We start from the raw sequence: 25,735 nt of genomic DNA, 5'->3' as shown, positions 1-25,735 counted from the left end.
AGAGCAAAATCATATATTAGGAATTAAATCATTTTTATTTGTCATTTTTTTTAGATTCAATTATAATATAATTTATTTTCTATAATTTTAATCTATATAATTAGAATAATAAGAAATTAAACTTTAATTTTTTCTAGCCATAAAAATCTTTATAATAACCTTCCTATTATGATGTAAGTTATTCATTTATTGAATTATACTAAAATTGACTTTTGATTAGTTGGTTTTAGGCTCGGTTCATATTACTTTCCAATTTTCACACATTTTAAAAGAATATTTGCAATAAAAATGCTATTATAATTTTCATTCAATAAGATATAGTTAATAGCCTAAACTTAGCATATATTGTCCGCTTTGGCCCGTTATGTATTGTCATCAGTCTCACGGTTTTAAAATACGTTTGTTGGGGAGAAGTTTTCATACTCTTGTAAGGAATGATTCATTCCCAACCGATGTTAGATCTCACAATCCACCCCTTTGGAGGTTAGCGTCTTCGAGGTTTCCACACCGTTATAAAGAATACTTTGTTCCCTTCTCCAACAGATGTGGGATCTGACAGTTCACCCCTCTTGGGGGCCAGCACTTGTAACAATCTAAACCAACTGCTATCAAATATTGGCTGCCTCTTCGGGGCCAGCACTTGTAACAATCTAAACCAACTGCTATCAAATATTGTCTGCTTTGGCCCATTACCTATAGTTGTCAACCTCCCAGTTTTAAAACGCATATGGGAGAAATTTTCACACGCTTATGAAAAAATATTTCATTTTCCAATCCAACCGAGATGGGATCTAAAAAGAAACTAAAACAAAATAAACATGCAATTTTCTTATTCTAACGTAGTTTAATGGTTAAGAAATTGAACTAAAAATTGAGAGACCAGTTCGTGCATCTTTAAAAAAAAAAAAAAAAAAAAAAAAAAAAAAAAAAAAAAAAAAACTAAAAATTAAAGCACAAGGAAGTTTAAAAATTGGGAAAAGTGGACTTTGAAGGAAGAAAACTTGGGATTAAAGGCGTGTAGTAGAAAAGTCCAAAGAACAAGGCGGTCGGCCGTCTCTTCCTATTTTGTATTTATTTGGACCAAAAGCAAAAGGAGGCCTACACCTATGATCTGACATCCCCCACGCAACCGAAAACAAACAAATAAATGCCTTTGTAGAATCCACTCGCACAATAACAGAAACTACTGCTCCACTTTCCTCTTTTTACACCACAAACAACAATGGAACCACAAAAAAGAATCCCCCTTACTCGGTTTCTCTTTCTTCCCTATTTTCGTCTATAAGTACCCCTCCAGCTATCCACTTCCCCCATCAAAATCCCCTTCAAGAAACCTCTAATATCACCCACTTCCAGAAAATTCTACGCGGATTCCTTTGGTTTCGTTTCATTTCTGAATTGGATCAGTTTTGGATTTTCCCTCGTTTGAAATCCTACTTACAATCGATGCCGCAGAAGGGAATGAGGACTGTGTTCTTCAAATCTCCACCTTCTTCTTCTTCTTCTTCTATACCGGGCACGCCGTCGTCGTCTCACTCGTCTCGCCCCACTTTGTCGGATTCTATGGTGGAGGAGACAATCGAAGTTGCAGAGTCGTTTGTGGCGAGGTGGAGACCTGATCTTGTTGCTGCTGGTTCTTTGTTTCAAGGGGATGACCGCGAGGAAGCTCGGCAGTTTATTAAGGTGGTTAAGAATTTACATGCTGCCATGCACTGCCTTGCTTCTCGGCATTCGTCATCGGAGAGGCTTGTGCGTGCTCACGATTTGATGAGGGATGGCATGGAGAGGCTTCAGAAAGAGTTTTACCGGATTTTGTCTGTGAATCGAGAGTATTTGTATCCGGAATCGGTTTCCAGCGTCCAATCGCCGATGACGGTTTCGGCTAGGTCCAGTGTTTCTGATTTTGAAGTGGAATTGGAAGATGAGTTCCGGTTTGCTAACGAATCAATTACTGAGGTCGAGCGAGTTTCGATGTCGGCCATGGCGGATTTGAAAGCAATTGCGGATTGTATGATCTCCACTGGCTATGGCAAAGAATGTGTCAAGATTTATAAAACTGTGAGGAAATCGATTATTGACGAGAGTCTCTACAACCTAGGGATTGAGAAATTGAGTTTTTCGAAAGTTCAGAAGATGGATTGGGAGGTTCTGGAGATCAAAATCAAAATCTGGTTGAGAGGTGTGAAAACCGCAGTGAAATCTTTGTTCGAAGGAGAGAGAATCCTTTGCGATCATGTTTTCTCCGCTTCTGTTCCCATTAGAGAATCGTGCTTCGCTCAAATTTCCAAGGACGGTGCGATGATTCTGTTTGAATTCCCAGAATTAGCTGCAAAATACAAAAAAACTCCCGAGAAAATTTTCATTACCCTAGACCTTTACGAAGCCATAGCCGACCTCTGGCCGGAGATCAATTATATTTTCTCATCCACAGCAACATCAATGGTACAGTCACAAGCCATCAATTCACTGATCAAACTCGGACAGAATATTCGCACATTAATCGCCGACTTCGAAATGGCTATTCAGAAAGAATCATCGAAAACGCCTGTTCCAAAAGGCGGAGTTCATCCACTCACTCGCTACGTGATGAACTACATTTCGTTCCTCTCCGATTACAGTGGAATACTCAGCGACATTATGACCGATTCGCCTCTACCAACACAATTATCAATGCCAGAATCATACTACGGAACGCCAAAACAAGATGATAATCCGATTACCTTACATTTCGCTTGGTTGATCCTCGTCCTCCTCTGCAAACTCGACGGCAAAGCAGAGCATTACAACGACGTCGCTCTCTCGTACTTGTTCCTAGCCAACAATCTCCGGTACATCGTCGACAAAGTCCGCAACTCAAATCTCAGATTCCTCCTCGGCGACGAGTGGATTGAGAGGCACGAATCGAAGATCAAACTCTACTCCTCCAAGTACATGCGCATTGGATGGAGCGGAGTCTTCTCATCGCTACCAACGGACGTTGTAGCAGAGATCTCGCCGGAGGATGCAAGAGAATCATTCAGAAATTTCAACAGAGCTTTTGAAGAAACTTACAGAAAACAGACCTCCTGGATCGTCCCCAATCAAAAGCTTCGCGATGAATTAAAAATCTCCTTGGCGAAGGAACTCGGGGCTTTATACGGCGAGTTTTACGCGAGGAATCGGGGTCGTGCGAGGCGAGTTTCCGGGTCGGATCCAGTTGTCAGACTTTCCCCTGATGATTTGGGTAATTACTTATCGGATCTTTTTTACGGATCCGGATCCGAAAGTGTAGGGAGCGCGTCCTCGAACTATTCATCGTCCCATTCCTCGCCGTCTTCTCGAGGGAGATTTGTCCGTTGAGACTATGATATACATTTATTCATGTACATCAAAATTCTTTCCATTTTTTACAATAAATGAGAAATCAAATAATTGTGGTCCATCCTTTTCCAACTCTTCTTCTTAATGGGCCGCCCTCGTTCAACAAAAGCCCATTTCTACGTTAAACCTTTAACTGGGCCTCTCAATTCAAGCCCATTAGCTTTTGCTCAAATGTGACACGTCAATATGTCCAAGTAAGCTAGGTTCAATTTGGTCAATAATAATGTCAATAAAAAAAGCTAGCCATAATTAGTTTACCTAAAATAGATTTTGAATAATTCATTAATAATTATCATTTAATTAATCTTTATTATTGACTGGTTATTGTCAATTATTATTGTATAATCTTTAATTACCCCTCTTAACTTATTTTGATCATTATTATTTTGTGCTTTCAGCTTTTTAGATCAAATAATAATAATAATAATAATAATAATAATAATAATAATAATAATAATAATAATAATAATAATAATAATGTAATTACATCGAAAGATTTAAAATTATATACAGACTAAATAAACCGAATTCGTAATTTGCCTTGTTTTCTCGACATGACATCGTAGCTCTGAGAACTCACATCGGATGGGGAGAGATTTTTCGAAGCATCCTTTGTAAGGGTGTGAAAACCTTACCTTACTATACGCGTTTTAGAAACCTTCATGAAAAGCTTGAAAGGAAAAGCTAAAATAGGACAATATCGGTTAACAGTGCACTTGAGCCATTACAAATGGTATTAGAGCCAGATATCGGGAGACGTGTCAACATGGAGGTAGAGCCCCGAAGGGGAATGGACACAAGGCAGTGTGCCAACAAGAACGCTGGCCTCGAAGGGGGTTGGATTGTGAGATCCCACGTCAGTTGGGGAGGAGATTTGTTTGAAATAGCATTTACAAGAGTGTGGAAACCTATCCTTAGCAGGAAACGCGTTTTAAAAACTTTGAAGGGAAGCCTTAAACAGAAAGCTCAAAGAGGACAATATCTACTAGCGGTGGGCTTGGATTGTTAGAAATGGTATCAGAGCTAGACACCGGACGATGTGCCACCATGGAGAGTGGACACGAGGTGGTGTGCCAGCAAGGATGTTGGGCCCTAAAGAGGGTTGGATTGTGAGATCCACATCGGTTGAGGAAGAGATTTTTGAAGCATTCTTTATAACGCCGTGGAAACCTCTCCCTAGCCAACACTTTTTAAAAACCTGGAGGGGAAGCTCGAAAGAGAAAGCCCAAAGAGGACAATAGCGATGAGTTTAGGTTAATACAAATGGTATTAGAGCTAGATACCGGACGATATGCCAGCAAGGAGGTTGAGTCCAAAAGGGGTGGACACGAGGCGGTGTGTCAGTAAGGATGCTGGGTCTAGAAGAAGGTTGGATTGTGAGATCCCACATCGATTGGAGAGGTGTAGAAACCTCGAAAGAGAAAACCTAAAGAAAACAATATCTATTAGCGTGAGCTCAACCGTTACAGTAGCGATATGACCGACACGACACGACAATAAAAGCGGGAGAAGAGGGAAGCTGAGAGAGTAAATGCAAGGAGGGAAATGGGTGCAAAGAAGCAGCTGGCTATGGGGAGGGAGATAGAGATGGAAACATCGAGTGGGTGTGGGGGAGAAAGAAAGGGATTGTAAAACTCAAGTGGTTTTTGGTGCATTAAGTCCAAGCCAAGCCCTCTCTTTTGGCACATGCCCTTGCCTTTTGTTCCCCTCCTTTAATTCCCCCTCCAACTTGACTTCCCTTTTGTCCCTTATTATTCCTTTCTTTCGTGTCGGTGAACCATATCAATATCGATACCCTAAACCGATAACCCATAAAAATATTTATTCGTTATTATATGTTCATAACATTTTGCTCATTATTATCTATCTCAGATCAACAAACGTACCTAAAATGAAACACACCAAACAATAAAATATAAATATACGTACTAATTCCATATTTATCTCGAAATTTGCAAATTATTCTCTTTTAAATTTATTTTTATTGAAAAATAATTTTTACCCATTAAAATTTTAGTTAATTCGTTCATATATATTAAAGTTTTAGAAAAAAAAATGCTTACGAACTATACCATTCATAGTCATATTCGAACATAAATAATTAGAGATTTCAAAACAATTAAAAATGTCGTATTATTATGTTTATAAAAATGGCAATAAATAATATTTTATATTTATTTTAAATAATTAATTTAAGTATTAATTAAATAACGGATTATGGGAAGTTGAAATAAATTCGTTAAATTTAAATAATCAAATAATGTTTTTAATTAAAATTTTAATTGTAACTATCAAAACTAAATACTTCACCAACTTTTTATATTTTTTATAAATATTAATTAATTGTTTAAATAAATAACTTATTATATTAATATAAATAATTTAAAGAAATATAACTATTATTGTTTATATTAATATTAACATTATTATCATAATTATTTTTCATTTTCAAGACTATAAAATGTATATCAAATAAAGTTATAATAATTTATTTTTCATTCTCGTCTTTTTATTTTCATGATTAAATATGAATAAGAATTCGATTACATTTACGAGCGAGCTATTATTGACAAGTTTTGTCTATATTATTTATTGATGTGACTTTATTTATTATTTTTTTTAAAATATATTTTTTAATTGTATATGTTATTATTAAATAGTTATTACGTAAAAAAAATATTACATTCGGATCTCCACCCAATATCTTTGTTGACCCACTGTCTGATGTCTAGCTCTGATATCATTTGCAATAGTCCAAGTTCACCGTTAACAGATATCGTCCGTTTTGACTCGTTATTTGCCGTCAACCTCACGATTACAAAAAAAAACGTCTATTAGGAAGAGGTTTCTACACTCTTAAAAGAAATATTTCATTTTTCTCTTCAACGGATGTAGGATCTCACAGTAGAATTCCAATTATCGGGATTTTTTTTTAATAAAAAATAAGTAAATTGATAAAACCCCACATCCCAATTAATGAAATAATTATCCCATATCTATTTTAAACCAATTAAATGGAATTAAATCGTAAAATAATTATCAACAAAAAGAGGGAAAATAATAAATTACACAACCAAATTTAGTTAGCAAGTGGCGTGTATAATTCACTTTCTTTCTTTTTTTAATTCCTTTTTTCCCCCAAAATTAAGTTGACTCAATAAATCATTAATTGCTTTTAAAAATCCAATCTATAATTATTTCTCCCACCAAATTCCTACTTTGATTGCTCTTTTTTATATCCCATTATACATTTAGGGTATAAGTTTTCTACAAACATATTTAAATAAATAAACGTGTCGTTACATTTTCTAAATATGATTTTCCGAACGATTAAATTTTACAATAATATTTTAGAAACTAAAATAAAATTAGTACACACGTTACAAAAATGAGTTTTATAATAAGTTTATATTTATATAACTAATGAATTTCTTTTTCTGTTCGAGCTACACCCGACTTCTTGATTATGAACGAGTGTTACCAGCTAGCTAACATGCACGTTCGTGATATGTTCAAAGCTTAAATAATTAGGGTTTGACTTATGGTTGATTTTCTTGTTGGAAAATTTAAAATGGATTAGATTGAAGTAATTGTCTATCCTAAATCTTATAGCACCCGTTGTACCTATTAAAGACCTAAAATTTAATAATTAAAATAACTAACATTATCTTTTCTTTTTTTATTATATATTATTATATATTCGAGATGTTTATTGAGCTCATGAGATTTGGAAGGAGTGGAGAGAGGTTTTGTAACAGTCCAAGTTCATTGCTAGCAAATATTGTTCGCTTCAGTTCATTACGTGTCTTGTGTCTTTCAAAGTTACACAACGAAATCGATACTCATTCAGGTACTATCCTTTTTGAGTTTTTTCATTAAACGTCTGTTGTGAAGAGGGTCTAGCCCTACTTCGACTAGTGTGTTGAACCGTCTCGTGATTGGCTTTGATACATTTGTAACAGTCCAAGCTCATTGTTAGTGAATACTGTTTGTTTTGGTCTGTTACGTATCGCCGTCAGCCTCACGATTTTAAAACGTGTATGTTAGGAGAGGTTTCTATATCCTTATAAGGAATCGTTCACTTCTCGAATCTATGTGAGATCTCATGGACCTCGAATAGAAATTATGTATCTCAAAACAAAAATACAAAACTTGCAAGTTTGTGATATCCTTTAATGTGGCACTTGTATTTGGTCAGCTACTAACTGTAAGTACAATGACATATCACCATTTGGAGGCTAAAAATTTCCAAGACAAAGACTTGTTTGTCTCATTCCACCATTAAATATAATTTAAATAAAAAAAAGCGCTGAAAATTCATATTTTTATCCGATCAGTACTTGATAGTCAAACTCGTGCATGTTATAATACATGGAGTTAAACGATTCGAACCTCCAACCTCTTAATCAAACGATTTTAGGTTAGTTAATCAACTAAAGTACGTGCGTGATATATTTGCAAAAAAGAAAAAAAAAACTGTTAAGCATAAATATAATTTAACGTTTTAGCTACCGAGTGCATTCACGTTAAGGGATCGATACATTGTTTGAAATGATTTGACGTTTCATAAAAAAAAAAAAAAAAAAAAAAACCATAATTTTGGAGTTGACATGTCTTTTAACTTAATTGTTTGGGTTTGACTTTGAGCTTTCACTAACCATGTGACATTGATAGCTCCTCCAACTTTGACAATTCAACCTCTCACGACTTGTTTATCTTGTGATTGTGATTGGTATATGTATTAGTTTAATTAGTAAAAAAAATTTCAAAATTCTAATTTATTTTAATAAAAAAAATATTTTTATTCAATTTAATATTGACCGGTCGTAGTAAATATTGAATATCACATGTTATTAAATGATATATTTTTATTTGGAGTAATAAATTTTTTCCTATTGACTATAGAAACTCACAACTACCCTCATTGTAACTTTTTTTCCCATTTTGACCAACTGGCATAATAAATAATAAAAACCAACTTAAGCGGGCTCTCGTAGCTTTGTTTTTAACTGAGATTCACGCACCATGTCTCAATCCTCCTCTTAAGTTCCTCAACTTGAGCAAGATTCACGCAAACTGTGACGATCTTTGATATCGTATTAACACTAATATTATTGATTTGTAGCCCTAGCTTGCACTCGTACAATAATTACCGTCTTTTTTTTTTCTTTTTTGTCATTTATTAATATGATTATTATTATTATTATGATATAGTGGACATGCTTCTCTAAATTTGGTTTAAATCTACATATTGTATTTAATATATAGTTGCTCGAAGACCACGCTATGCCTAAAATGAGTGACAGACCATATAATAAAAGGGATATATATATTTTTTTAATTTTAGAATGATAATTTAATATAGCTTCTCTAATTGGGGCATATGAGTGTTGGGCCCTGCCCGTTGCCCGACCCTCTACAAAATAAAGCACAGCGGCTGGCTTGTCTTCTTAATTGCTGCTAACTAAATTGGGTAAGCTGCTTAACTGTAAAGCTTAAATTTTTAGTCTAATAAATATCCTTTTAGTTGAATTTCAACCACCTGGCTTCGTTGACTCCGTTCTTATTAAGATTTAGGAGGGTCGTGTTTGGATGGGAAAATGTTTGATTTTCTTGTTCCACGACAAACATTAACGTATGTCAACTGGTTAGGACACATGCCTTAAGTTCGGGTATCCTCTACTTTCATGAATAAAAAATATTTTTAGTCGTTGTAAGTTGAGCTAGTGGACAATGAGTGTCGCTGTCTAGGATGTAATATCTTACGAGCTTTCTTAGAAACTAAATCTGGTAAAGTCAAGCAGTTGTTGATCTCATGAGATAAGTCGTGTAATAGTCCACCGCTAATAGATACTGTCTGTTTTTGTCCGGTACGTATCGCCATCAGCCTCACCCATTGTTAATAAATATTGTTCGTTTTTGTCTGTTACGTATCGACGTCTGCCTCGCGGTTTTAAAATGTATCTGCTATGGAGAGTGTGTAGCCCTACTCTAATCAGTGCCTCGTACTGTTCGGTAACTGGCTGTGATACCATTTATAACCGCCTAAGTCCGCCGCTAATAAATATTCCGTTTTGACCCGTTACGTATAATCGTTAGTCTCACAGTTTTAAAACGCGTCTAATATGGAGAGTGTCTAGCCCTATTCCATTCAGTGCCTCGTACTATTCGGTAACTGCCTCTGATACCATTTATAACCGCCTAAGTCCGCCGCTATAGATATTGTCCGTTTTGATCCGTTACGTATAGTCGTTAGCCTCACGGTTTTAAAACGTGTCTATTATGGAGAGTGTCTAACGCTACTTCGACTAGTGTCTCGCACCATCTAGTGACTACTCCGACACCTATAACAGCCCAAGCCCACCACTAACAAATATTATCCGCTTTGGCCCGTTACGGATAGCCGTTAATCTCATAGTTTTAAAACGTGTCTACTATAGAGAGCGTCTAACCCTACTCCAATCAGTGCCTCGTACCGTTCGGTAACTAGCTCTGATACCATTTATAACAGCCTAAGCCCGCTGCTAATGGATATTGTCCGCTTTGGCCCGTTACATATAGTCGTTAGCCTCACAGTTTGAAACACGTCTATTATGGAGAGTGTTTAGCTCTACTCCAACCAGTGCCTCACACCATCCGGTGACTACTCCGACACCATTTATAACAGCACAAGCCCACCACTAACAAATATTGTCCACTTTGGCCCATTACGTATAGCCGTTAGCCTCACAGTTTTTAAAACGCATCTACTATGGAGAATGTCTAGCCCTACTCCGACCAATACCTCGCACCATCCAGTGACTAACTCTAACATCATTTATAACAACTCAATCCCACCACTAATAGATATTGTCCACTTTAGCCCATTATATATAGTCATTAGCCTCACGATTTTAAAACGTGTCTACTATAGAGAGAATCTAGCCCTACTGCAACCAGTTTCTCATACCATTAAGTGACTAACTCAGACACCATTTATAACACACAAAGCCCACCGCAAACAGATATTGTTCGCTTTGATCTGTTACATATCACTATCAACCTCACAATTTTAAAACACGCCCATTAGGAAGAGCTTTCCACGCCATTTCAATCTTTTTTTTTTTTTTTTTTTTTTTAACTCAAAACGACTAAATGAGAAAAGAAAAAAATCAAACATTTTAGACACAAAAACAAATTTTTTTTTTTTGTTGTACTTAAATTTGTTCTATATAAATAATGGGGTTTGGAAGCTAGAAAAGTACTCCAATCCAAACCAAACCAAACCCAATAATTTGTGTTCTTCGTTTCATTCTCTCTCTTCCTCTGTTCTTCCTCTCTCCTCACATAGCCATCGTATGAACAGAGCCCATAATCGCTTTATCAATGGAGCTTCTGGGTTTCTTCTATCTCTGCTCATTTCTGTATTTCCTCTTCACAATTTGGAAGCACTTCCATGAAAAACGACACCAAGAATGCTACATATTGAGCTACCAATGTTACAAGCCGACAGACGACAGGAAATTAAACACAGAATTCAGCGGAAATGTCATTAAAAGAACCAAAAATCTCGGTCTTAACGAGTACAAATTCCTCCTTAAAGCCGTCGTCAGCTCCGGCATCGGCGAACAAACCTACGGCCCAAGAATCATGTTCGCCGCCCGTGAAGATTCCCCGACTCTCGATGATGGGATCTCCGAAATGGACGAATTCTTCCACGACACCATCCGGAAACTATTCGACAAATCCGGATTCTCCCCTTCCGACATCGATGTTCTTGTCGTCAACGTCTCCATGTTGTCGTCAATTCCCTCTCTCTCCGCTAGAATCATCAACCATTACAAACTCCGCCACGACGTTAAGGTATTCAACCTCACCGGAATGGGCTGCAGCGCTAGTTTAATCTCCGTCGACATCGTTTCCAGAGTGTTTAAATCTCACAAAAACATCAACGCCCTCGTTGTAACATCGGAATCGTTAAGTCCCAATTGGTATTCCGGCAACGACAAATCCATGATTCTCTCAAATTGCTTATTCCGATCCGGCGGCTGTGCAATTCTCTTAACGAACAAAACGGCGTTGAAAAACAGAGCAATGTTCAAACTCAAGTGTCTGATTCGAACCCACCACGGCGCTAGAGATGAATCATACGGTTGTTGTATCCAAACAGAGGATGACAAAGGAAACACCGGTTTTCATTTGGGGAAAAACCTCCCCAAGGCGGCGACGAGGGCTTTCGTCGACAACCTCCGTGAAATCGCCCCGAAAATCTTACCCATTAGAGAGCTTCTCCAATTTTTAGTCATGAGTTTCATGAAAAAACTAAAGGGTAACCGGAAACAGAGCGGCGGCGGAAAAACCAGCTCGGTGGATTTCAAAACAGGGGTGGATCATTTCTGTATCCATACGGGGGGGAAGGCGGTGATCGACGGAATTGGGGTGAGTTTGGGGCTGGAGAAGTACGATTTGGAGCCGGCGAGGATGACATTGCACCGATTTGGGAACACATCGGCGAGTAGTTTGTGGTATGTTCTGGCGTACATGGAAGCTAAGAAGAGGTTGAAGAAAGGGGAGAGGGTGTTGATGATAAGCTTTGGGGCTGGATTTAAATGCAATAGCTGTTTGTGGGAGGTTGCGAGAGATTTGGACGGCGGCAATGTTTGGGATGATTGTATTGATGAGTACCCACCGGAATCTTTGGCCAACCCATTTCTTGAAAAATATGGATGGATTCAACATGAAGACATAGCTACCTTCAAACTCCCTGAATAAGGTTTGATCTTTTTTTTTTTTTTTTTTTTTTTTTTTTTTTTTTTTTTTTTTTTTTTTTAATAATTTGGTAACTTGATTGTGTTCAAAATTTGTAATTTGTGTTTAATTGTTATATTTTTTTATTTTGTTTTGTTTTCTTTGATTGTTGAAGTAAAGTGAAAATGGAGATATTAACTATGAAATTAATTTAAGTTTGTGTTTAATGGTTGTTATCGATTGGTTCTTGATTTTATCTGTGTGGAGGGGAATGAATCATCGCGTTTTGAAATCTTAAGGGAAAGTTCGAAAGAATAAGCCAAATTGCCGAGTTAAAATGCAGGAATCAAAAGTGTACATGAAAGTAAAAGTTCTTCAAATTTGGGAATACTACTTAACCATTGAAGTTCTTGACCAACCAACAAATGCGACTTCAGCTGTACATCATGATGATGTCTCTACAGATGCTTATGCCTTCTCACATCACAGTAGTAGTAGCGTAAAGGTCATAAGTCGGGGGCGGCCATAACATAAGAGTATTGCTTTCACATCTCTCCCCATCTTTAGATGTTTAGAGAGAGATAGAGATCCGTTGCGTGATCAACCGGACTGTACCTTACATGTGCTCTACTGACCGCACTCCATCTTTCTTCCCAACGAGTCCATTTTTCTTTTGATTTGGAAGACGGGAAAGTTATAGAGGACAATATCTACTAACGGTGAACTTGGGCCGTTACAAATCCACAACCTAACCCAACTCAATTCTTTATTTTCAAATTAGGTTTAGTTGAGTTCTCTCCAAATATATATTTTAAAATTATTATATTAATAACTAACATCTCATAAAATTAATACTAACATGATCGAATTGGTTGAGTTTACCCAATAAAAAAAAGTTCAACCCGAGCACTGAACCAAATTTTTTGATTTTCTTAAAATTCAACTGAATATAAATTGAAAAAAAAAAAATCAAATACAGCCTATCTCAACTTTTATAGTTTAAGTTGAATATTCTCAAATCACCGACCCAACCACAGGTACAATACTACTTTCATGTGTTTAAATGTATAAATCTCTAACTTTTATAGAATACACGGAAGGAAATATGTGTTTATTATGACGTTTGTTCACGTGTTGTTGTATCTTGGGTTGTAATCACATGAAAGTGGTTAGAAAATATTTTCAAAATAAATAACAATAATGATAATTAATTAAAAGGAACTAGAGAGACCATTCTAGAGTCTAGATAGTGTTTAAAAAGAAAAAAAATAACCCATTGGTCACATAGTATTTAAACAGCCGAACCAAGGATGAAACGTGGCAAGACAGTATTGGGTGAAAATTAGAAATAAGATAGTAGTATGGTCACAGCCCGGTGTCGCTAAATTCAATAATGTACGTGTTCATATTCTATTAGACCATTCACATTCTATCTCAATAGCATTTACTGTAACCCCCAAATAAATTCCAACGGACCACAACATAAAAATGGTAAAGTCATAATATAATATTCTGTAGATTTACATTATAAATTTTAATTGATACGGTCTACTTTAGCTAGTTACTTATAGGCGTCAGTCATCAGTTTTAAAAAGCGTATGTTAGGGAGAGGTTTCTATACCCTTGTAAGGAATGTTTATTTCCACTTAGTATTAAAGTCAGACACGGGACGATATACTAATGAGGACGCTGGCCCTCGAGGAGGTTGGTTGAGAGATCTAACATGTAACGATACACATTCTTAGGAGGAAAAAAAAAGAGGGGGGGGGGGGGGGGGGCGCTCGGCGGGATTCACTCAGACCCCCTTAAACCTTAGGGTTGCAGTGGCCGCCTCCTTTAGGTAGGAGCGGACGCCAGTGTACATCGGGGCAAGGAGAGGCAGACGCGCCCCCAGAGACGGACGAACGACGACGCTTCCACCAGCGACAATAGCCAAGCTCCGCGATTAGGGTTGTCAAGGCTTTCGGGTGAGGAAGACAAAGCGGCAGGCATGGGTCGACCCTCGGCATTCCGCGAGTCGTCTCGGCCAGTGTGCAGCCTGCACCTCGAAAGTCGCGCTCGGACACCACCACTGGGCCTCGTTCCCTTTCGGTCCAAACCAGAGGCACGCCCAGAAACCCTGCGCCTGCAGTGTTCTTCGCAGCCCGTCGGTTTCAGCTCCATCGACGGCTCCGTGCACTCCCGGCTAGGTTGGGTTCGGCTTGGCAGTGCGGCTCGACAGCTCGACATCTTAGTAGTACACCGATTTCTAGGTTTTCGACCCTTCTCGAGCCATTCCCACCCTTGTTTCAACCATTGGAGGTCAGTATAACTCCATTTTGACAAAATAGCTTGCGATAGGGACGTACCTTGGTAGCTAGGCATAAGAGCTAGTTGTGAAAGGGCTCTAAGTGTATTATGTTATCTTATAGGAGGTAGTTAGGCGCCGGAGTTAGCGTTGTGGGTGACTTCGGCCAAGGCCAAGGAGGTAAGTAACCTTACTGGTGGTGTTAGTTAAGTATGTATGTTGGTGCATGCCCTGTGGCCCTTGCATGCACCATGTGTGTTGTTGATGTATGCTAGGTTAAATGTTTCTTGCACTGAAATGCTATGTATGTCATGTTTATGTATGTGATTCTTACAGTAAAATGCTATGTATGCCATGTTTATGTATATTTGTGACACGGTTTGCTACCCTGTATGTATGAGCTTGATTGACATGTCATGATCGTAATGAGAATCTCGCATGCCATGAATGTGATGTCTAGTATGCTACGATATGCTTACTCGATGTTTGACCCAGTTATGCTATGTAATGCGGTGAAGGGATGGAACGTTGATGTGTAATGCCATGGGGGTAAACCTTAAGAACCTTATGCACGCTATGGTTATGTATGTGGGGCACTCCCCCGTTATGCTATTGATGGTATGGACGCGTATATTCGATATTGTGTTCGCCACGATATCATGCATGCCCTCCTTTTCCGTGGCGTCTGGTATTGTATGTCATACATACCCGACCAAGCCAGGCCTAGGGAGTTCGCATGCGAACTCGCCTGGTGGGCCCACAGTCACGCACGTGGGTCATGTGTGGGAAAGTACCCTGCATCCATCCCGCCCGGACAAAGCAAGGGCCTAAGGCCATGAGAAGGAATGGAAGACAAACCCCTCTCTCAGTTTCTTTCTTTTGACACTTGTGCTCATGTAGGTGTAATATGTGCGACATGAATGTGTATTGTGTGCGACTGCTTGTATTCTAATGTATGATTATATGCTTAACCCTAACAGTGGGGCAACTTACTGAGTATTTCATATAATACTCAAGCCACGTGCTACCCATATTTTCAAGTAAGGGCAAGGCTCCCATGTACGGCTGACAGTGGATGCTGCGAAGGCCATGAAAATCTTGAGGAGGGTTTGTAGTGTCGTAGGCGTCTTGTTGGATTCTTTTGGATTCATAGTTATTGCAATTGTTCCTCTAGTTCTCTATTGATTATTTCTAGGCTAGGCTGTTGTTATCGATTTCTCCAGGTATGAACTGCTTATAATAATGAACGAATTGTCGTTATTGAAACTGTCTTGTGTGAACTCTTGTTCTGTCGATTATGCAAGGATAAGGTAATGTCGCTAATTAGGTTAGAGAAAATTAGGGGCGTTACACTACACCAGCTAAAAATAGAAATAGATCATTTTTTTTTATAAAGGCATGTAAATCTCCTCGTAACAATACTATATGTAATAGGCGAAAGAGAAAATATTGAGAAATTTTGATAATAAACCAGAGGTTTAAATACTAAGCTTATTTGAAATGGTATTATTTATCTCATTTAAATTTTTAATGATTAACAGCACATGAAATATATTAATTTTTAAAATGTAATAGGTTGGTGAATGAAGTCTCACGTCTCGACTAAGGTAATGAATGATCATGGGTTTATAATCAAATAATAGTATCTTCATTCGTCTCAAACCTTTTGAGAAAGAGCTTGTGCTCCGATTGGACAATATAATATCATATTCGTCTCAAACCTTTTGAGAAAGAGCTTGTGCTCCGATTGGACAATATAATATCATATTGTACTCTTTTAAATTATTTTTTAAATAAATTTATGAATTTATAAACAATAATATTAATTTAAACAAAATTTTGGAATAATAGAAATGGAAGCAAGAGCGGAGAAGTTCCCGTCCCCGCGCCCCTTTATTTACCAAGACTGTATTTGTCGACCAACATCGTACTACTAGCACTGTTTTCTCTTCCATTGAAAATATCATCAAGCAGGTGATCTGCAGTGCGCCTCTAGCATGGAGAAGGCAGATGATCCATGCTCCCCGTTCAAGATTCTGATCGCTTGTCCATCTGGTCTAGCTCCATCACAGGTCCTCTAGTTACCGCTCTCTTTCTCCGAATCCATGCATTATTATATCTTTTCTGATCCATATGCACAGTCGTAATTGAATTTCTGATTCACATTTGTAATTCTCAATTGATAGGTTTCTGTAGCGTTTGGCGAGAGGTACGATAGGATTCCGCATCTCGATTCTAGCTTGGAGGATTCCATTTCCGAGGTGAGACGCTGGATTTTTTGCTTGTTCGTTTTATTATAAATATTCTTATGCTATAACTTTAGAAATTTCGTTTTGAGCCACTGCTAGGGAGATAATTTGTTTACAAGGCTATTGAAATTGTTAAATCGATTCAATCTTGATTTTGGAAGCATTTAAGTTGTTCTGTTCCAGTGTTTACATATTCTAAAACGCTACATTTGTTTCGTCGATTAGGAGTTGTTAGTCTTGTAGGCAAGTGAATCCTGTTTCGTATCAAAAACATGGTTTATATATTCTTTTGAAGGTTCCAAGAAGTTTATTGTTGCTCAAATCTTTGGAAACATACTATGTGGATATAGTTTTCAGTTCTCCTTTCCTCCTAACATTGTTTCTAATCTTTTTGCTCCTAGATTTGGAACCAACGGCTTCATAAAAACTCATCCTTATTCAATGGGAGAAAGTTCAGAGTACGTGTTTTTATTTTGATTTAAGCCTATCTGCATTATGTTGTTTGTGCTTTAACTAGTTTTTTTTATATGTTTCCAACAATTAGATAGATTACATGATTCATAATTTATGTAATATCACTGTTCTGCGACATGTGAAATTGTCTGCATTGAAGCTACTTTTTAATCGAGATTATTTAGAAGTAATCGCAAACCACTTAACTAACACTTGTTTCAATCATGTTCGGTATTAGTCTGTATCTAAAGTATTAGTCTGTATCTAAATTTTGTTTCATCTCTGCTTCAGAATGACAATACTACTTGTGTTGTCTTGTCTCTTTTCCTATTTAATGGGGTGTCTTCATTTTTTTTCCCTTTATATACATACATATATATATATTTCCTGTAATGGAAGTGAATGTATTCAAACTTATCCTTGAGCTGATGAATATTATGTAACGTTTAGTATTAGTCTATTAGTTCATCATTTTATCTCCTCTTTTCAGATATATTAGACCTTCTTTTGCTTTTTTTTTTTTCTTATGGTAATAGGGTATCAACTATATATACTCTTTCCAATTTATTTTCAGTATGGAGGATTAACATTGCATAGTGAAGGAGGAAGTTCAAATGAAGATTCCCATATATGCCTCAACTTAGGTTTGACAGATTATAGGTCTTTCTCCATCTCTGTTACATTTATATATTCACAAAATTTAAAGGATTTGATGAGTATTAACATTTTGAAATTTGTTTGGACTTTTCATTTTGTACCCTTATCTTTCATATTAATGCTTGATGTCCTTCAAGAGCTTTGATTTCCTAGGAATTATGTCTATATGTTTTTTCTGATAAGTATCCCAGAAGTTATTGTAATGGAAGGAAAGTGTGATATCCCATTGGCAATCTTCCCATTGTTAATATATTGGAAGTTGAACTTATGCCATACTTTTCTCTAGAAAAGGAAGTCTTCTTTCTTTCCTTTTTTTTTTTTCCTTGTTTGAGACCTATATTTTTTCTCCACCTTCAAGAATATTATTTTCCTACCGTTATCGAAGTAGCTTTCTCAAGTTATTTAGTTCCTTATATGATTGATAATTATGTTATTTTCAACAATTAGAATTCCATTTTTTTTTAGCAAATTTATTGGCAATTATATTGATCAAACAAATATGTGAATTTATTTTTAATGGTGGCTAGTAGAAAAAGGCATGATACTAATTTGAACATGGTGATTATTATTGAAGTCAGTTTTGTCTACTAACAATTTTCTCTCATGTTCCTTTTATTAGGACCTTTGTGGGAACAAACTTAAGCCCATTGTGGGAAAAATTCCTTGTTCCAGCAGAAGGTAACTCTCCATGATTTTAGAATTGGAAACAAGATCCCTTTATTGAACATTGCTAGGTTCTTGCAAACCGTTTATGCTAGAGTTAGTGTTGCTTATATCCTTATTCATTGCTTGAAACACTGGATACTAGAAACTCAACGACCGAGAATGCATATCCTCTGGAAATTAATTCACAACCCATTGAAATGGTAGGATTATTTGCAACTAATTTTCTTTCAGAATTTTTTCCCTGCAGATGACTGTATTCGATGTCGGCACACCTCAAGTCCTCTGGGTAATGGTGCTATTGTGGAGACATCAGATGGGAAAATAGTTTTGTTGCAAAGAAGTAATAATGTAGGTGAATTTCCAGGTCACTTTGTATTTCCAGGAGGTCATCCTGAGGTATATCCTTTGTAATTTCAGTGTTTCATTGTCATGTTTATAGTTTTTAATCTTTTGGATTGTTTATAGTGCTGAGTTCTGAATATGGCCATTGTCCTCAAAACAAGCAGATCATTGGGCTTCGTTATTTGGTCCAAGTTTTTGTTTACACATACACTAAAGATATTCAATTAGTCAAAGCAGTGTATATATATTTGTATGCACACAATCTTTGTTTATTTGTTTCTTTTTCTTTTTTTTCTGCCTCCGTTGAAAATTGTTGCAGTGCCTGCCCATCTACTTTCCAGTAACAAAATGTCCAATATCTGCAGCCTCAAGAGCTTGGGATAGAATCTCATGGCCATGTGAAGGGTTTTGAAGATTCCAATACCATTAACGGAAAGGTTTCACAGGAGATGTTTGACAGCATTATTCGTGAAGTTGTGGAAGAAATTGGTGTACCGCCAGAATCCCTTGTATGTTAATCCCTTCGTCTCTCTGATGATGAGTAGGGTGCTTGGTGTCTTCCATCATTTAAGTTATCCATGTACCTTCTTTTTTGGTTTTATATTTTATGAAAATTTCTATTTTTATAAGAAAAGCTGATAAGAGTTTATTTCATCAATTTAAATGTGTGATGGTAATAACATAGTTACAAGCCCCGTCACTTTCTGTAGTTTTTATTAGTCTAGCGGTCCAAATTTTAGTCCCTTTCTCAACTCATCTTATCTGCTCAATTACAAGTTTAGATGATATATTTTGTCTAAGAGGCTCTTAATCTTTTTAGTGGGAGGAGCTATCTGTTGTGATGGCGCAAGTCAATTAATTGCTTTTCGAAGTTTTTTTTTCTTTTTGTAATATGCTCTTCTTAAAACTTACGCAGAGAAACCCAGTTTTTATTGGTATATCCCGCAGAGAACTAAATGTTAGACCAGCAGCTTTTTTCTTCATGAAGTGCAGTCTGGAGTCTGTGGAAATTCAAGATTTGTATACCAGTGCACAAGATGGCTACGAGTCCACTCAACTTTATACAGTTCCATTGGTTAGTACAATTTTTTTTCTATCAGTGTATCCATTTACTGAGACCGAAACACATCTGAATTGTGATGAGCTTGAAAAGTGAATTCAATAACAATATTTAGTTAACAAAGAAGAATTGCAAAACTACCAGACATTTGAGAGGCCTTTGCTCTCCAAAATGAAGCTAGAAGTCCCTAATACAACTGACTCCTCTCCTTTACATCACCCTCTTGGCATCTTCATGCCCCTACTTCCCCTTCTTGTGTCCCTACTGCTTCATTTTGTTGTTAACAGAATTATTTAAGGAAAAGACTCCCACCCCTTCTTCTAAAGCGTATACTTCACTCATATTCTTGCCTATATGAATGACCCCCGTAGCATTCTTTGAGCCTAAGTAATTCAATACAATGGCTTCCTTGCTGATATGTTAGGCTCCTCGGTCTATCCCACAATACAAACATCACAGTGGCAGATTCATGGGACCACGGCTCTGAACTGAATCAGGCTGAGGGTTAATAGTGTTGGGTTCAAGTTGGTGCCCATGGTGAGTTATAGCTGTGAAACATGGAAGGTGCACTGGTTCCCCGCTGTTGTAGGTAGGTCAAGTTTAAAGGCTACCTTTCCAATCCTTTCCAAAACTAGTGAAGGACTAGAATATCCTGATGCCAACTTTGCAGATCACCAAGCTGATACGCTCAAGTCAATATGGTTGTAGTTTAAAAAAACGCCAGGTCTCCTAGCTTAAAAACCCACTTCCCTTCAACATTTACTTATTGAAGCTTCCATTAGTGGTTGAGCTCAAGTTAATTATACTCGAAAATTATTCAAAATGGCTCAACGTTCCAGTAAGAATTGGTTGATGAAGGATACAAGTGAAGATGACTGACCATGACAGATTTGAGGTGAAGGGAGACATGGCGTATAGAAGTGAGGGCTACTTGAAACCACTCCACATATTAATTAGTTGATTCTTTCAACGATGATACATGTCAAGGTATAAACGAAGAGACCCCTACACTGCTTCTTCCCAAGTCTGAATCCTGTATACCTCCCATCACCATTCTAACAGAGATTTGACTGATTTCATGTGGTTTTCCTCCCATCTTGGTATAAACGAAGGAAATGCTCTGATACCACTGAACGATCAGAGAAGATCTAGAAACTATCAGGTTGGTTACAATTCTCCTATTCAACCTAAAAAGGCTATGGTTGAATTCATAAGTGATGCAACCTTGAAGAAGATTGTTCAATCAAGACTTCATTCACCTTGTCAAATATAAAAAGATTGCAAAGCTAGTTGTTGAATTTCAAATAGTTCGCCACAACATAGAAACAAGGTTCGATTTGATGTATCATTTCTTGGCAAGGATTAAAAAGTACTAGGCTAGAATAGGGTGCAATTCAATCGTTCTTGTTGAGATTTAGATGCATAGATTGATGCTTTTCCCTGATCATAATGATGTAGTGAACTTGACAATCTCTCTTTCACATTATAGATATTACGTAGTGCATCAACTTTTGGCTAGGATTATAAAAGAAAGACGCAAGAATTATGAGCACAATTAAACATTATTTGTTTATTTATTAAGATTTTCAGATTTATGAGTTCACCTGTTTCAGATTGATATAGAGAACATGACGTCCAGAATGCCAGGCTGCCATCATGGTGGATTTTTTCTCTACAAGTTGATGTTACAAGCTGCCAAGGGCGATAAGTTCATTACTGATCATTAGAGTTCTCAGCCTTTTCACATGGATTGAGGAATTTATCCAACAATAGACTCGAGAACATGTATTTGCAGTTAAAGCCAAATTTCTGGCAACCAGGGATCTTTTTTCAGAAGTTTCAATGAGTAGCCATCCAGATTTACTATGACATAAGTTACATACTAGAAAAGATGCAACTCAGACCCATCTCGTCAAAGTTTACATTAGTCAAATAAATTAGCTTTCCCTAAATAGTATTACAAGCAAATGCTCTATGATAGATTATGTGTTTAATAAGGGCAGATTCAATCATTAACTAATGTTGGGCTCTACCCCAATAGCGACAATAGGGATGACTTTCAAGTTACTCTAGTTCCTTTTCATATGATCTTCTTATACAATCAAAGGACGCCTTGGGATCCAAAGGTGAGCTTATCTTGAGATTTCTTATAACATTTTAGCTTCCATTTAAAGGAAAGTATGATAATGTTGTGCTGCAGGGTTTGACTTTACTAATCAACCCTTCTTTTTATCTCGTTTTGATGCTTGCAGTAAGGCAATAAAGATCAAACCAAGCATGAAGGTATGCCTCATATCTCAATAAACTTTTCTGGTGTACCTTGTTCTGCTGAATTCTTGATCTTTCTTTCTCATATTTTATTGCATTATTAGTCAGCTTCATATTAAATTTTCATGCTTCTTGAGCAACGTCTTTTTGTGAACTTGTTTTGGGAACATGCCAGTCAATACAGTAGTCATAACACTTTGAGCTTATTTTAAGGGATTCTCAAACTAGATTAGCTGTTGATAGATTAAGTTTTCTTCTTGAAAAAAAATGGAAACATTTGACTATCCTCTGAGCCAATCATTTATCATCACCCTGGGAGATGAATGACATTAATTTCACCCCATCCCACAGTAAATATCCCATATTATTAAGTCGTGTGATAGATGTCAAAACTCGATTGATCTAATCGATAGGCCCTTGACTATTGAGATGGATAGAGGAAATAGCAACAATTGTTTGAGCCCATCATTTATCATCACCCTGAGTCAAGACTATGTCTGGAGTTGAATGACATTAATTTCACCCCATCCCACGTAAATATCCCATATGAATAAGTCGTGTTATAAATGTCAACTCGATTGATCATAATCAATAGGCCCTTGACTATTGAGATGGAAGGAGGAAATAGCAGCAGTTTGGTTTCTCACACTGAGCTTAGATTAGACAAATGGTTATATAACAAAGCTACATTCATTGGCGAAAGTCCACAGTCAACAACCCATTACTAGATTTTTTTTGGCATATGTGGACTTTCTTTCCTTATTTGTTTATTTTACAAAATGCCTATTTATCGATGAGCATGGAGGGTCCCACATGGACAAGGCACCACACTCATGTGAGATAAATTGGGCCAAATACAAAGAACTACCAAGCATGCCACACGTGCGGATAGTTGCCTTTAAAAGATTCCTTCCGCGTTACGTGTATAACGCACCAATTGAGGATCACATTTGTTTCTGTTTCTGTTTTCGTTTTTGTTCCTTTTTATAGAATATAACTTGTCTTTACTAATTAAAAAAAGTTCGGACTTACTTTTTTGTATTGTCTATTTCTATTAGTTTATTTTTTAATATTTGATGACTAAATAGATTTGAGGTTGAATTATAAGCTTCAAATTACTATTTATGTGTGTATAATAGGATTTTAATCTTGAAATTTAGTATATAATGTTTCTTAACCTTCAATTTTGTGCCTAATGGGTCTGATTTATTTGATGATTTTTAAAAATTACAATCTATTGTATGCAAAATTGAAAGTGAAGGTTGTATTAAATTCTTGTATATTTTATTTAGAGATTTTAAAGTATAGGAATTAATAGCATAAATTGCATTTTATTCATGTTAGATAACATGTGATGAGTACCGACGAAGATTCTCTTTTGTAGAAAATTTAATTTTGGGTGCATGAAAATATTATTATCATTATTTTGTTTATTTAATTTAGAATTTACAAGAAACTAATAGTAATAGGAGAAACGAAATGTTGGTGAGAATAATACAACATTTTAAATTAATTATTGGGTAACCTGGATACAAACAAACACAAAGGCAGCCCATGTGACATCTTGGTTCCCTTTCCCATCAGAATCGTAACAAATATAGATATTGTGGCAATCAATCCTTTGGGCATAATATTTTAATACCTAACATATCCATGCAAAACTTTGATAAATAAATAATTGGCATTAATTTCAGTAGCCACTATTCTCTTTTTTAACCTTATTTTCCAAGTATTTAATACTTTCGGTCCCATTTGCTAGCTACCCCCTCTATTTGCACACTATTATTTGCTTTCTTTTATATTTTATTCTTGTAGTTTGTGATTTGACATATACTTTCGTTCAAGAATCAAATAAATTCGATATATTAAGGTTATGTATTAAAAAAAAAATGACAAAAATGGAACCAAAATATTTGTATTATGAAATAATTTCATTCAATTCAATTATAAGGTCTCCTACTCAACAATATAAGGTAGGATTTATTAGATGAACACGATTCTCCACGATATGATATTGTCCACTTTGAGCATAAGCTCTTATGAGATTATGCTCAAAGTGGATAATATCATACCATTGTGGAGAGTCGTGTTCATCAACAGGATTAAGAATACATAATTTTCATGTTAATCAACGTTTAACTTGTTAGATGGGACAAAAACATGAGAATTGGAGATTATTGGATTATAGGAGAGAGAGAGAGAGGATAGAAAATGTTATATTAAAGTGTGAGAGGTTTGATTGAATGGCAATTCTGTTGGTTTTGGTGGTTTGTATTGTTTTTATATGAACAGTTGGTCGGAACTTGAAATTCATCTTTTTCTTCATCTCTCTCTCTCTCTTATTTTATTAGTTTGGATAAACCACATGCTTTTTTCAGTTTGTGTCGGATTCTACATACAATACAATATACTATGTTTGGGTTTTCAAAACGACGGCGTTCACTGATATGTAATAGTTGGAGAATATTTATACTTTTTTTTTTTTTGTCCTTCCAAATATCTAAATTTAGTTATTTACTTTCAGTAAAATTAGCTATATTTATCAAATTTAATTAAAATAATAATAATAATTTTAATTTTAATTTTTTTTATTAGGAGTACATGTTTCAAAATATAAAAAAGAAAATAGAATAAATTTCAAATTCTTAATTAATTATTTTTTTTCCTTTGTAAATTTTAATTTAGAGCTATAATTGTAATTGCCAACAAGGATAATTTGTTTGTTTTAGTGAAGCCCAATCGCAGTCAACCGCGTGTCCCCACAAGTTGATCCCATTCATTCCTTCTCATCACCAAGTTTAATTACCTCGTTGACTTACTCGCTAGATTGTGCTCGTATTCCTCACGCGCCTCCTCTTGTTTTATTCAAGATTATAATTGAACTTACATTCAAGTCATGATCAACCACTTTTCGTTTTTGTTTCTTTTTTTTTATTTTTTTTATTTTAGTTCAATAAATGGTGAGATTAGATTTCTATAGTTTGCGACCTAAATTTCTATAAAATTTTCGTTGAGGTATACATTTCAGTTGATTGAGTTTAGATAATGTTTATTTTATGTTCTTATGTTCTTTCTTAACCTCAATTTTTGTGAACTGGTTTGCCCATAGGTTAGATCAGGTAGAATCTGACACATTTTTCCATTGAGCGAAAGGTACGAAATAAATCATATTGATTTTTCGATCAAAAGTACTATGTGAAGTTTTTGTTTTTTTTCCTTTCTCTATCCTTATCCCTATAATATTTGAATCAATAGAGAACCTTTTTTTTTGTACTTGTATAAATCGATATTATTACATTCATTAATAAAATAGATTATGAAAAATACGGATACATCAAGATGTCTGGAAATATACCTTCTAACTAAACTATATATATTTTTTACTCTATTTATAGATGAGTAAAATACACAAGTAAAGATAAAGAAGATACATATATAAATATGTAAAGGATGGATATAGATATGTAAAAGAAAAGAATTCTATTTTGTTTCCTCTTCTTTTTTATTTGTTCATACTCTGTCTCCTCACGTTCAATTAATACTTTATACATATTTAAATTAGGATTTAACTTCAAAATATATCGAGCAAAATATTTATTTTTGTTATCTAGCCTTTTTTATTAATTAAGCAAAATTTTGTGCTATTATATACATATTTATGTTGCA

At 35.9% G+C, this 25,735-nt stretch overlaps 2 protein-coding genes and 1 pseudogene across 2 annotated transcripts; all 3 read left to right on the top strand.

Annotated features, from left to right (window-relative positions):
* The first annotated feature begins 1,277 nt into the window (after positions 1–1,277).
* On the top strand, positions 1,278–3,419 carry LOC111794419 (exocyst complex component EXO70H1 pseudogene; annotated as a pseudogene).
* A 7,186-nt stretch (positions 3,420–10,605) lies between these two features.
* LOC111794443 (3-ketoacyl-CoA synthase 12-like) lies at positions 10,606–12,325 on the top strand. Its single transcript, XM_023676465.2, has one exon. The coding sequence runs from the start codon at positions 10,726–10,728 to the stop codon at positions 12,109–12,111; it is 1,386 nt and encodes a 461-aa protein (XP_023532233.2). The 5' UTR covers positions 10,606–10,725; the 3' UTR covers positions 12,112–12,325.
* A 3,912-nt stretch (positions 12,326–16,237) lies between these two features.
* Positions 16,238–21,868, top strand: NUDT9 (nudix hydrolase homolog 9). The gene is made up of 9 exons (XM_023676498.2): positions 16,238–16,446; positions 16,561–16,635; positions 17,025–17,081; positions 17,651–17,736; positions 18,353–18,411; positions 18,647–18,795; positions 19,107–19,250; positions 19,658–19,816; positions 21,415–21,868. Exons 1-9 carry the CDS (start codon positions 16,372–16,374, stop codon positions 21,526–21,528), a joined length of 918 nt encoding a protein of 305 aa, XP_023532266.2. The 5' UTR covers positions 16,238–16,371; the 3' UTR covers positions 21,529–21,868.
* The last annotated feature ends 3,867 nt before the right edge of the window (positions 21,869–25,735 follow it).

This window comes from Cucurbita pepo, chromosome 5, assembly GCF_057944985.1.
Source record: "Cucurbita pepo subsp. pepo isolate OVF chromosome 5, ASM5794498v1, whole genome shotgun sequence".
Lineage (NCBI taxonomy): Eukaryota > Viridiplantae > Streptophyta > Magnoliopsida > Cucurbitales > Cucurbitaceae > Cucurbita > Cucurbita pepo.
This window is presented reverse-complemented; position numbering and strand designations above follow the sequence as displayed.

What these genes read in the sequence shown, in the direction of transcription:
- NUDT9 (XM_023676498.2), top strand. Translation starts at nt 16,372, where the DNA reads ATGGAGAAGGCAGATGATCCATGCTCCCCGTTCAAGATTCTGATCGCT. An exon ending in TTCCAGGAGGTCATCCTGAG is followed by an intron (nt 18,796 to 19,106) that starts GTATATCCTTTG and finishes CAATATCTGCAG; the next exon opens with CCTCAAGAGCTTGGGATAGA. An exon ending in AACTTTATACAGTTCCATTG is followed by an intron (nt 19,817 to 21,414) that starts GTTAGTACAATT and finishes CACCTGTTTCAG; the next exon opens with ATTGATATAGAGAACATGAC.
- LOC111794443 (XM_023676465.2), top strand. Translation starts at nt 10,726, where the DNA reads ATGGAGCTTCTGGGTTTCTTCTATCTCTGCTCATTTCTGTATTTCCTC.